Genomic DNA, 12,971 nt, shown 5'->3' with positions numbered 1-12,971 from the left:
TAAGATACAGAAGTTTAAATTGTCATACTTTTACTGCAGTTCTCGCCGCGTTGTAGCCAAGTCAAGCTATCGTTAATAAAAGGTCAAACGAAGTCACAAGGTTCCAACTATAAGCGACTGGCGACTCCGTTTGGTCAGATTTTGCGCACGAATTGCATTCAAATTGATCAGTATCAAAGTTGTTTACCTCCCAACACAAGTCGCTACAAGTTGATCACAACTAAGCCGTATTTTCAATCCCAGCACGCCAAATTTATTTTTTAGCCGTATTTTACAGCACTTAGCCAGTCTCTAGCATGGAAATGCTTGTTTTATTGGCAACGTGCGTTCACTTGCAAGTAAACTTGCGAATCTGTTTGGTCAGCCAACACAAGCCTGTACGCAAGTTTCTTTTCTAAATCGTGCGACTCCCTCCATTGCGACTTTTTTTTAATAAGCAATTTTTTAGAGACTCATTTCAAGAGTCAATATTGCCTTGTTTAAGATTGTCTCCAACGTGCGTTTGCTCTCCTTTAAAATGCGAATTGAAATGAAATGAACAGGGAATTGTCAAATAGGTCTGTACCTTAATATCGCCATCTTCAGAGCCAGAGATGAAGAATTCCTCATTTTCATCCACCACTATGCTCTTCACTGGAGCATCATGGGCTAAGAATGTGTGACGGAGCTGGCGCTGCCGCAAATCAAATATGCCTTGCTTCAGTCAAGGAACTGAAACAAACTCGTTTAAACCTGAAATTACGCTACTAGATAGACCTCTTATTAAAGGGAATAAACAAAGAAAAGAAGAAGAAAGGTTATTAAAGTAATGAAACACAGCGAAGTACACCTTTGTCAACAAGCTAATGTTTTGGCAACCTGAACAGATGTCCGTTCTCCTCTGTCAACCGTTATCGGTCGATTAACGATCCTACCCATGGGATGGAAGGAAACAGAAGGCGAATAAATGTAATAATAACATTTTATATAATTTTTTTCTTCTTAGTTATTCAAGGATACAAATGTTTCCTTTTCGTCCTCCTGAAATTACAAGCTGTTGGCCAGGAACATAAGCAAGACAAGGCGCTCCGTTTTCATGACAAATAAATGCTGCAGAAAATAAAAAGAAAACACATCCTCTTTATGCAATGGGGTAGTCAAGTTTGCTATCCAGTGAATAAATGCTAACAAAAAAATACTGCACTATCCGCTGGATAACGATTTAGAGCAGTTTTCAATTGAGTGTCGTAAAACCAAAACCAAAGTAATTACTCTGGCCAATCACAAAGGACCCAGACAACCTAGTTAACCAATCAAAACTCGAAGCAAATACACTTAGCCAGCACGAAGTGCGGGAAAACGTGCGCGAGCGAGTCACGATTGATTTTGGTTTTAGTTCTGATTGGCTGAGAAAGTGGCGCGAGATTTTTAAGCCAATCACTAAGCGTAGTAATGTAAAACCAAAGCAAACGCAATTTACTTTCGACACTCAAGTGAAAACCGCTCTAAGAGCGTAGTAAGTTATCCAACAACCCAACACAATTGTAACGATCCCAGCTTGGGCCCCGCTCGATCCGGAGTCCAGTTCACTAAACATAAACCAAGTTAAACCCTGAGAAAAACAAGAAGTTCTCCGGAATCTGATTTGGAAATGAAAGCACTGCTCATTGAAACATTTCTTACCGTGAACAAGCGAACTGTGCTGCGGAACCAGAGTGTCCCAAAGACAGACGTTACTAAAGAGGAGGAAAAAGTTCAAGTTAACCTCACCAATGACAGCTAAGAATATCCATGTCCAGCTTAACCAACAGAAAGTAATTTCACTGCTAGCTCAGTCAACATATCTCAATTGCAAATCAAATAAAAAGTGTTAAGTCATGTGTCAGTCATACAAAGCGTAATTTCACGTTTTATCATTCGACCTGTTATAATTTGGATTTGGCAAAATAGCTTTTGTATTTTTCTAGACAAGCGGCACCCAGCCCAGATAAGCCCTCCGCCCAAACTTATGTCAGCGTGTTACAATTTAGATTCAAAATTGCAATGTTTTATACTTGAATGATAATTAAAACAAATAGGTCATTTCCGAGTTATCCTTTGCCTCTGTTTCAAAACGAGTCTACGTGCGAAACCATTCAAATGAAAATGAGTTTGATTTGCATGAAAATGGACCTGCAGGTTGAACTTATTTTCAAATGAATGGTTTCGCACGTAGACTCGTTTTGAATTAGAGGCAAAGGGTAACTCGGAAATGACCTATTTAAAAATAACCAAGCAAACAGTTATAAATAAACAGTTTACCTTCCATCTGACGAGTGTCCTGCTGTTGCTATAAAACTTGACGAGCCAACGAACGAAAAGTCGTTTGTCTGTTTATTGTGGCACTTAAGGGTCTGTATAAGAAACAAAAACACAATCACCAAAACAAGCAAAACTTCAAACAATTCTTGCTTCCAACGACGACTGCCACTTTTCTAAGTCTGCGTTGTGCTATATAACAAAACACTTACTGACCGATCCCTTGAAAAACCAGTTAATTTTGTTTTCCTTGACATTCTCGTGAAACAAAAGTAACTGTTTCCCTCTTGATCATACATTAATTGTGTAACATGCACGGTGATTCATATACAGTCCTCACCTGGAATGGCTCAGCAGAGGTAGTGGTACTACTGACTTGCCACAGTAGCAGCTGGCCACTCGCATCTGATACTCCAACCTGTTAAATACAAACAGACAACATTAGAACATCACCGACATTTTTTAAAAGCTGTTCTGAGTGCCAATTCCATAAAGTAATGAGAAAGATTTCCTTTGCTTCCGCCAAGATGGTTAGAAAACGGTCAAACTTTGACCAACTGCGATTCGTCTGATAGATAAGATCAAAGTCATCAAACATTTAATAAAACCTACTAAATGAAATACTCAGGGACTAATAACTGCGATAAAGGTCATTTGCTACTAGTGGATATGTTCTCGCACATGGCTGAGGCCTGAGTAAAGGCCATAAGACATCTGTACTATCTGCCATTGCTACAAATGTACCTTGTTTCCATGAGGACTAAACCGTGCCCTGGTCACTCTTTGATAAGACCCAGATGTACGATGTGATGTGATTTCCTGGGCATGACCGAACTCCCACATACGAATACTGCCGTCCTGTGAGCCGGATATGTCTGTACAATGGACAAAAAAATTATTTATTTCATTTAATTATTTATAACAACTTTATTGCAATTAAAAAGAGAAAAAAGGTGTTGGCAGGGAGGAACCCAATCCTCATATAGAGCCGACCCCCTAAAATAACAATAATAATAGTAACATATATAATATAAAATATTTATAAAAAAAAAACTCTTAGATAAAATAAACTTATCATTTCATGTAAGTGTCACTCGATAATTCAGTTTCTTTTAACTGCAAAAGAGTTTAAATAAACTATTATTATTTATTATTTTTAAATATATATACATCTATACAATATTTACAATTAATATAATAAATAAATAATTTGATTTAATGTAATTTAATTTTTAATTTAATTTAATTTTAAATGAAAAACATCAGCCATACGTTCTAAGCTATTCTAGAACAGCGTTACGAAATGATCACACATTATACTTACAGTAAGGAAGATGAGGATGAGAATCCATCCGTTTGACGCCATGAACGGATCTCCTGAAAAGCTGCAATGACAATGAGTGTGGTTAATGTATGCTGCTAAGGGGCCAATCATTATTTAGAGAGGGAGGGCTGGTGCAAAAGGAAGGAGGCTATGTTCAAATTCTCCTTACCCTCCCCTTTTATAAAGCACATTTTTGCTGGCCATCCCCCCTCTTATCCACTCATTCCTTTAAACCTCCCGTGCAAAAATTTATGTGCCCCCTTTTTTCTCTGCATAAAAATATTGACCCTCTCCCTATCCGCACCAGCCCCGCCCTCTAAATAATGACTGGTCCCTAAAGCAATTCGCCTCAGTCATAATTTGTCAGTAAGAGGTAGAGACTCAGCGATCCGTGTAATGATTCTCCTTTAGGAGTTTGCTGGAGAATGGCAAGTTGACACGAAATAAGAATTACACCATTTACATCTGTTTGCAATCTTTTTTTTGTTCAAAATTCTTAAACCTGCACAGCCCAATATCGCTAGACACTGGATGATACGTGTAGTGCCTTGCTAAAGCAAGTTCCAACGCTCTAAGAAATAGTTTAATACTTTCTTTAATGCCGATTTAACTTGTTGAATAAAGAAGAACATGTCTTTTTTCTGGCAAAAAAGGGCAATGTTTACTGTTAAAAGTTGCATCACTTATTACTTAACAAACATTAGACCGAGTATCATACGCTTTGGGATGAGATTTTGAAAAGCAATTGGATAGTAAATGATATCATACCACTGTGCCTGAGTGAAGAGATTGTCCTCCTGGTGTAGTCTTCTGAGGACTAACATTTCCAGCTTGATTGAAATCTGGCTCGTCACTGGTGAAAAAATATAGATAACGATAAGACAGCCTGTTCCAGGCGTTCGGTGGGTAACGGCGCAAATGCCTATAATAGGCTTATTATAAGATAGCTCGAACTCCTGCAAATAACTTCCTTATCAAAAACACAGACACAAAAAACGAAGTTGTGTGAAGAAAGATATGATGTTTTTGTGAGTAAAATGCGCTGGCTCGGGCAATACGCGAATTTCACAAAAGAATTGCCGTTTGTCTCTACCTGATTGGCTGTTTCTTCATTTGACTAGTGAGAGACAAAGACCTCTAAAGAGCACGCCATCACTAGGAAATGATTCAGGTCGAATGCCAGATCTCTCTCCAACATGTTCACAATACGGCCGTCTACTCAGCATCAACCGCGTCTACTATCACATTTGTCAAGATTTAGCAAGAATCTACTCCTCGGCATCTTTTAAAGTTTAAATCAAAGATTTGTTTTGGCCATTTTACAGCAAATATACGGACGTTGCTTTCTAATACAGTAATATTTAAACATGCATCAAAATGTTAAAATAAACACCTTCTTCTCTGCGCGTCATTTTGTTCACGTTCAGCTTCATCATCAGCCCATAACAGTGGCTCAGGACTTAGCACACGAGAAATATCCACTTCTTCTACGTCCTTGAGACTTCCTACTGCGATACAGTTTGGGTTAGCCTGAAATGAGTAAAAAAAAATAGACATCATTGACTTCAATTAAGAAATATAAACAATTTTATCAACTCTATGCCTCCAAAGTTATTAGAACCAATGTTTAAAGTTCTAATTCAAATTCTTTTTTGTCGACAAACTTTCCCCTTTGACACACATTTGTTTAGAAATAAAAGTATTCTCACATTCATCGATTTCCTCTCAAGAACGTGGAGAGCACGAGCAAGATAAAAGCAGCTGCGAACGGACTACAGAGACGTCTGAGCATTGAGCAAACAAATTCCACACTGATGACGCAGGCCAACAGAGATACGTGTAATATCCTGATTGGTCGTTACTTGCACGCGAAAACAAGTAGCCGAGTATCAACCAATCAGAGACTACAAATACCACCTGTACTGCAGCGCAATCAGAATGGCGTTACTCAAGGAACGGCAAGTGATATCTGTTTTGCCAGGCTACAGAAGATATAGTTTTACCTTATTGATGCAAAATGTATTGATACCCTCTGCATCTTTGTAGAGAACTTTCACTGGCTTTGCATCAACTACAGCGTCCACCCGATCAACCTAAAATAAAAAGAAAGAAGACGCTCAGAACGTTTGATAGTTGGGTTAAGGTTTCTTACTACAGTTTTGAGGGGGGAGAAGAGCTCCATTTTTAATTCTTAGTTATCAGGGGCGATTATTTTCCTTTAATTAATGACTGCTATTACCTACAACTATCGTATGCGACATTTGAACAATACGAACGTTAATAAAACAGCCAAAATGAACCTCCGAATGCGGCTTGTGGCTTGTTGCGGTGGCTATGGTAGTGTGGGTGTTGTGATATGTTCATGTTGGAGTGGTGTGTGTTAATTATTGCGGGTTTTGTGGTTAATGTGGTCGCTGTGAGTTTCGTGGTCTCAACGGCCAACATTCAGAAAAAAAAAAACAGGGAAAAAGGGTTTATGAAGAATACCTCTTGTGAAGCTGCCATTTCTCTCTTGAAGATGTTGTGAATGAAGATTTCCTGTATAGCCTCCTGATGTACCAAGGTACGCCACAAACGTTTGACAGGCTCTGCAGAGTGGCGAGTAGACCTAGGACAGTAACAAAACCATCTTAATAAAGCTGGAATCTTCAGACGTCGGCGTCCGTCCGTCCGTCCGTCGGTGCGTGCGTGCGCTTGCTCAATCGTTCATTGGTTTGTCCGCGTGTCCGTTCGTTCGCTTGTTCGCTCGTTAGCTCGTTCGCTAGTTCGATCGTTAAATCGTTCGTTTGTTTGTTAATTTGTTTCAGTGTTTTTTTTTTGTTTGTATGTTCGTTTATTTGTTAGTCTATTTTTTCTCCAGGTGAACGTAAGACATCCAAGACATCCAAGGGCTCTCAAAAACCGGTTTTTAAATTCACGTACCTACGAGAAGAGCAAACTTCCATATTCGTAATAGTGGCAGCCTAAATCACAAATGTGGTAAAAGTACAGCTACAGCAATTTAGTGCCAGCTACAGCAATCTCGTAGCCAAACTAATAATCCCCTAATGACTTGAAATAATCTGTGATTACCTAAAAGGAGTATTTTGTGGATCCATCAGTGCTTTATATCTCATGAGTGCTCGTCCACCTCGTGGAAATCCATCTTGGCTGACAGGAAACTGTGAGATGAGGTCAGGTGGAGGACCTTGGAAACTCTCAAGTTTGTCATGAAAGGTTTGAGTCCAACGTTCAACTGTCTTGAGAGCGGCATGCAGCTGGGGTGACAGGGAAGGCAAATCTGGAACAAAAAGTAATAGTTCTGTAAATGTACAGTACAGACCAGGGCCCAGATGTTCGAGAGGTGGATAATGCTATCCACCGTATAAATCGCTATCCAGTGGATAAACGTTAACAAAACAGATTACACTATCCAGTGGATAACGATTGATCCAGCGGATAGCGTTATCCGCGTGACGAGCCCAAAGAACGTCAACGAAGGAGGACATTTGAACAACTGAGCCCAGTATTTTACTACCAAGGGTTGCTACCATTAAAACTGAACATTAGAACAACTGAAAGTTCATTTTGCAAAATATTGAAAACAAAAATTTTCCAACTTCCATACGTTGCTGAGGACACAATAAACTGTTTACCGTATGGTAAACAACAATCCCGGCCAAAAGCCGCCGTATATTTATTTTTTTGCATACAAATGGTCGCTGTCGTCACCTCCCCCTCCCCACCCCCAACACAATGTGATTTGTTGTCCCATTTTGGACCACGTGATGTTATGCTTGAGAATTATCTGTTTCAAATTTAAACAAATTCACGTAGAAATAAATGAATAACTTCCAGATAAACAAAGGGTCAATTCTCTGGGAACATCTCATGATCTGAAATGGGAAATCTACAAACGTAGCTCAAGTGGTCTACTGCCTTGCCCAAGGACTACGATTATTGACGGATTTCTTCATTGACATGTAAACAAACCTGTTAGCTCAAATCCCACATCAGGGAGGAATGCCTGTAAGTTATGAAGCACTAGTTTGCCTATGGTGTAGTTCATTAGACACCAACTGTATGACTCGTGATCCAAGTGATCTTCAGGTTCAGTTTTCTTTTTCTTTTTCGACGAAAAAATATCCTGCTCGCTCTCAGTGTCACTTTCAAAGATGTCATCATCCTCTTCTTCAGAGTCAGTGACGTCATCTTCTGAATTATAATGTTTCATTCCTTTCTCTCCAACATGTTGAGGCTGAAAGATGCAATATAATAGAAGAAATCAGGCAAAGTTTAGTTACTGGTTCTATACTGCAAAACAAAGATTGTTTTGGAGGTTCTGTCTGGCAAACAGAAACGTCATAGGGTTAACCTCTTGTTTCCCTTTTCGAGATTTGTTTTAAAGTAATTTTTTCTAACTTTACCTCATCTTGAATAAATCTTATGTTACCGGTATGTTATGTGATGTGGTGTGACGTGACGCGATGTGATGTGACATGACGTGATGTGACGTGACGTGACGTGACGTGATAGGATGGAATGGGATGGAATGCAATGTGATGTGATGTCAGGTCATGTTATGTTGTGACTTGTAAGACTAGTGTTGAAGTCAAGCAGAGTTGTCCGTTTAAATAGCTTGTAGTTTATTGTCAGACGAACAAAATTGTAAACAGATCGCATGTCTATTAGCAAAATATGGTCCGTTGTCCGTTATAAGCTGATAACAGATAAGAAGAGAACCATTGGAAAGCTACAAATTCAATATGAGATAGTTCTGTGGGTGATTTTGGTTTCCAAGCAATAAATGCCATTCTGTACCTTGCTGATAAAGTATTCCATGAGAGTACTTCTTGGCGGAATGAACTGTTCAACATAAACAGGTTTGACGTCAGATGTAAGCCACTGAGACATTGTTTCTGTTAAGCTTTGGCCTAACAGCTTGAAGTTCCATCGCTGCCGGGCACCTTGCCAGTACTTGTCACCTCTCCCTCGCCCATCAGGTGGACCAGTGGGAGGACTTCTTGGCTTCTTTTTAGCATCACTCACACTTCCTGCAAGGAGTTCGCAATTTCGTGTTAAGGTCGATTGATACACTTACATTTACCCTGTTTGCATGTTAACAAACGAGACTTTCTTCACGCCATAACTGGCTTTACGCTCGTCAATAAAACAGAGGCAATGTACATATACATTCTTCACGGCCACAAAAGTTGACAGACCGCGTTTTTTATTTTCTGCAGAAGCAAGTCGTACTTTTTTTCTCTTTTTAAATTTACACACATAAACCAACTTCCGTACTTACGTAACAGCAATAGTGGGAAACAGCCATACCATGTTTCCTATTTAAGTAATTTTCCTAGCCCTAACTCGTCCACTTATGTCAAAGATTGAACGCTAGTATTTCAAATAGGTACTTAATATACGACTAGGTTATTTTCCATTTTCATATTTAACAATTATTCCATGAGCGCGCGTTTGATATGATGGTAGATATAATAGCAATATAATAACAATAGCTATTTAATAACAATCTCTTATCCAACAAGCCCGAGTGGAAAAATTGTTTTGTTAAAAACACCCAAAGAATTGCAATATATGAGCTCCCCGCCTGTTCTCGCTAACGCATAGACGTACATATTTGTGGTCCGTGGTATATGAGCATACCATAGCCTGTAAACCAATCAAAACTCAGGAATTACAATATACCATGGCTAGTTTTTAATAATACTTGACAGACGCTATGTGATGCCCATCATAAGGAGCGTGCACCTTTTTAGAGTTTGATTTTGGCCAATTTTGATCTCATCTTAATCTAGCTACTTTCAACGTTTCTTGAATCCCATAATTTCAAACTTGGTGTTTTGAAGTTAATTTAAATTAGCCACGTTGTGTTTAGGTTAAGTTTATTACCGTGGTCAGACGGATGCACATTGGGAGTACAGATACGCCACATAAAGGCACTGACCAACATACAACATCCATCACAAACGCCAGCACCCATAGCAACTACACCTTACACCTACCTGAACTCTGCCGCACAGCACTTCGTAGTCCTCCTCCAAACACCATGCCCCACATCCCTGACTTAAGGGAGTTAACAACCAATCGGTAGAGTTGATTTGGCTGAGAATTGGACCAGGCAAGGGCTAAGAGACTCAGGTACACTGCTACACAAGCTTCTCCCAACAGAATCCGAAGCTTGGTGCTGTTGTCTTTGTGTTCTGTGGCTAGCAGAGAGAGGAGCAAGCGGACACCTGGCCATTTGGATGGCGCACTGGTGGGGCTTGCTGTTTTGCTTGGATCATCCTTGCCGCTTTTTCCTGCAAAAACATATATATCAGGATGTTTTAAATTATATAAAAAGTCTGTTGCCTGACTACCAGATGCCATTCACATTTCTGGAAATAATGAAATGTCCATTGCAAGCTTCTTACTACTTAAAATGGCAAAATAACAGGGCTTTTCAAGAGAAAAAAAGGAACATCTCGTTGCGCTGGACAAGAATATGTCACACCTTAAATGACAGAAATGTTTGTATTGTTTTAAAAGACTTAGCCAATGTGAAAAAGTTTTAGCCACAAACATCCACACCTAGCATTACGCTGCTCAAAAATAGCGAAGTAAAGTTGTCTGACATATAGTTTTTAGTATTTCGCTGAAAAATTGTAGTTAAATTTCGAACGCGTAGACAGATCTAAAAGTTTCTAATGATACCCCAAGCGATTCGTCTTTTTAGATAATGATTCCATGAGACATACGTCTTTCAACCAACAATGGATCGTTTGTCATTTGTGACGAATCCAGTCTCCCCCAAAATAAGGAACACATTTAACCAAAGAGGAACAGTTACGGCTTGCTACCTGTGGCAGGACTTGATGATGGTCTCCTCTTAGAAGTATTTGATCCGCCCAAAGCATCTTTTTCTTGGGTCATTCCTGTCAAACTCTGATAGATACAGTCTGACAATGTCCCCGTCAGGTTGTGTAGCACATTCGCTAAGCGAATAGGATGGCTGGGTGATGGTGGATCGGGCAAACTGTGCAGAAAGATACTTATGGTAAGTTCCTTTAACTCTCATAGTTTATTTAAGTAATCGGGCGGTTTTCGATTTAGTGTCGTAAAACCAAAAGCAACGTTACCACTCTGGCCAATCACAAAGGACACGAGCGAGTCACGATTGCTTTTGGTTTTACCGAGAAAGTGGCGTGAGATTTTTAAACCATCACTAAACGTAGTAATGCAAAACCAAAGCAAATGCGAATAACTTTCGGCACTCAAGTGAAAACCGCTCTAACCCACATTTATGTGGGATTGGGGATGTAAAGGCAGATCGACAGGATGTTCAAAAGGGGAGCAAAATAGAATTGAAATGCAAGGTCTTTGAGTAACTTCCCTGGAATTACTTATCTTCTTACTGTTTCACTCTTAAGGTGTAGGACGAAAGATTGAAGGTGTTGAAGTAATACACTCTAATAATCGCCTAAAAAATGTCAATCCTCCCGAGAATGAGCGATATTCCTGAAAAATAATGTTTTCCCTGATTATCTGAACAATACATCGATACAACATTTGATTTCAGTAATTGTAAGTTTAAAAACTGGCATAATCCTTAATCCAAGGTATAAGAATCATGTTGCCCCTCTTACTATTCACCACAATATACAACATCTACATGGGATGGTGGAAAAGTGTATGTACATTTCTAGCATGATCCGATGAAAACTGAAAATCTGTCTCACCTAAAGACAAATCTAAGAATATCTTGCGTAAGTGACTGTAGGAATCCAAGCGGACTGGCCAGAAATGAGTAAGCAGACACTGAAGCTAGGATGAGAGGTGGAACAGACGGCCCTGCTGACGGTACATACAGCGGAGAAACCAATGAATGCATCTGTTCAACTTCATGCAGCAGCAGCAAAAGTTCCATGTTCATTGCTACAATAAAAGAAAAAGCTAAGTCAAATATGCTTCAATCCATGAGATACTATCTCATGGATTGAAGCATATTTGACTTAATTATAGATGGGGTAGCAGGGGTGGCGTAGTGATGAGAGCGCACACCTCCCGCCATAAATGTGGCACGGGTTCAGATCCTGGACCTGGCGTCACACGTGGGTTGAGTTTTCCTCCCTTCTCAAAAACCAACACTCCTAATCCTTAATCGATCTTCCATCGCTTATGCACTTTATAACGAGTTCTTGAGCGCTCCTGTTTGTCACGTGGGTAAATAAATCACTTACATTTTACAATAGATAGCTTCTGTGTCGTGAAGCAGATAAAAGTACTGCTACTACCCCGGATGGGATGCGCTATTCCAGCGCGGGTTAAGTCTAGTATTTTGTAAGTTTGCCCTAACAATGTGTGAAGTATGATACAGTCACCTTGGTTGAGGAAAGCAACTGAAGTCTGCACATAATGATTTGAAGTTCAACATACTAACGATTTAAGAAATGGCCTCAAATAGCTTGACCTAGTCATGACACTTGTTCTACCAGGATATTATGTCAGATAAGAAGAGAAAACATTACCTGCTAGATCTCCACCGCTGGCCCCATGAAGAGAGCAATAGTTCAGTAAGATTGTGAGTAGTTTCTGGTTCTTCTTCAGCCATTGAATGTGCTTGGCAGAGCGATCAATTTTCAGAGCAATGTAATTTTTATCACCTGTGCTCCCTTCTTGTAGTTCATCTGCTGTGAAATAAAATGTCATGGGCAGTTAGCAAGAGGCAGGGAATACAACAAAAATTAAAAACTTACAGTCCTTAAAGCTAGTTTCAAGTCCGTACTGCGCAGACTCGGGGATTGTTTTCATATTTGTTTTGAATTCATTGATACGTTACACTTCGGTAATAGCGTAAATGAAGGGTTTTAGTCCGTCATTACGGGTTGTCTCGTTCGATGACCTGAAACATCGGTTTGGAATAGCATCGAGGTTCTTCTACTTGTTATTATTGTTTTCCGAGGATATCTAGCGGCTCTGGGAGCGAGAATGGCGCTAATAATAAAGAAAAAGGTAAGTTTATCCTGGATTTTTTTTTTTTTTGTTAGTTAACGTTCTTTCATGTGAGACTTACATAAACATTGCAGGCGGAGATTGCGCAATACAGACTGGAAATCATCTTTGACATAAATGTGCCATTATATTGCTTCTTGATTACGATAATGTGTTCGACATTTCTTTTCTCAATGAGAAGCCAGTCAAAACCAAAACTGTTCCGCAAGGAGGCAGATAAGAATTTAAAGTCTTGAAGCTAGAGATCTCTATCTTTGGACTTTACCAACAGCATCAACTTTTAAGCTTCCTCGCTTTCCATTCTTCTACACACTGGGAATTTGAAACTGAAAACTCACCAGGGCACGGTTGCATAAAGCAATTAAAGATTAAGTGG

At 39.5% G+C, this 12,971-nt stretch overlaps 1 protein-coding gene across 2 annotated transcripts in view; it reads right to left on the bottom strand.

The window, feature by feature from the left end:
- Nucleotides 1-12,971, bottom strand: part of LOC144648448 (dmX-like protein 2) — a 36,376-nt gene that overhangs the window by 1,845 nt on the left and 21,560 nt on the right. The window contains exons 20-37 of one of the 2 annotated variants that reach the window (XM_078508015.1): nucleotides 12,112-12,273; nucleotides 11,323-11,518; nucleotides 10,444-10,619; nucleotides 9,607-9,903; nucleotides 8,402-8,634; nucleotides 7,574-7,838; nucleotides 6,674-6,881; nucleotides 6,089-6,209; nucleotides 5,605-5,694; nucleotides 4,995-5,131; nucleotides 4,370-4,454; nucleotides 3,602-3,662; nucleotides 3,022-3,152; nucleotides 2,618-2,695; nucleotides 2,281-2,372; nucleotides 1,663-1,715; nucleotides 1,000-1,089; nucleotides 566-693 (exon numbers count right to left, since the gene is read on the bottom strand). In XM_078508015.1, the coding sequence (XP_078364141.1) occupies nucleotides 566-693; nucleotides 1,000-1,089; nucleotides 1,663-1,715; nucleotides 2,281-2,372; nucleotides 2,618-2,695; nucleotides 3,022-3,152; nucleotides 3,602-3,662; nucleotides 4,370-4,454; nucleotides 4,995-5,131; nucleotides 5,605-5,694; nucleotides 6,089-6,209; nucleotides 6,674-6,881; nucleotides 7,574-7,838; nucleotides 8,402-8,634; nucleotides 9,607-9,903; nucleotides 10,444-10,619; nucleotides 11,323-11,518; nucleotides 12,112-12,273 (2,603 nt within the window). The remainder of the gene's footprint in view (nucleotides 1-565; nucleotides 694-999; nucleotides 1,090-1,662; nucleotides 1,716-2,280; nucleotides 2,373-2,617; nucleotides 2,696-3,021; nucleotides 3,153-3,601; nucleotides 3,663-4,369; nucleotides 4,455-4,994; nucleotides 5,132-5,604; nucleotides 5,695-6,088; nucleotides 6,210-6,673; nucleotides 6,882-7,573; nucleotides 7,839-8,401; nucleotides 8,635-9,606; nucleotides 9,904-10,443; nucleotides 10,620-11,322; nucleotides 11,519-12,111; nucleotides 12,274-12,971) is intronic. The other variant, XM_078508064.1, reaches the window with a different exon arrangement.

This window comes from Oculina patagonica, chromosome 1 (assembly GCF_052425735.1).
Source record: "Oculina patagonica isolate OP01 chromosome 1, crgOcupat, whole genome shotgun sequence".
Lineage (NCBI taxonomy): Eukaryota > Metazoa > Cnidaria > Anthozoa > Scleractinia > Oculinidae > Oculina > Oculina patagonica.
Note: the sequence above shows the minus strand (reverse complement) of the source record. Positions and strands in the feature narration are given on the sequence as shown.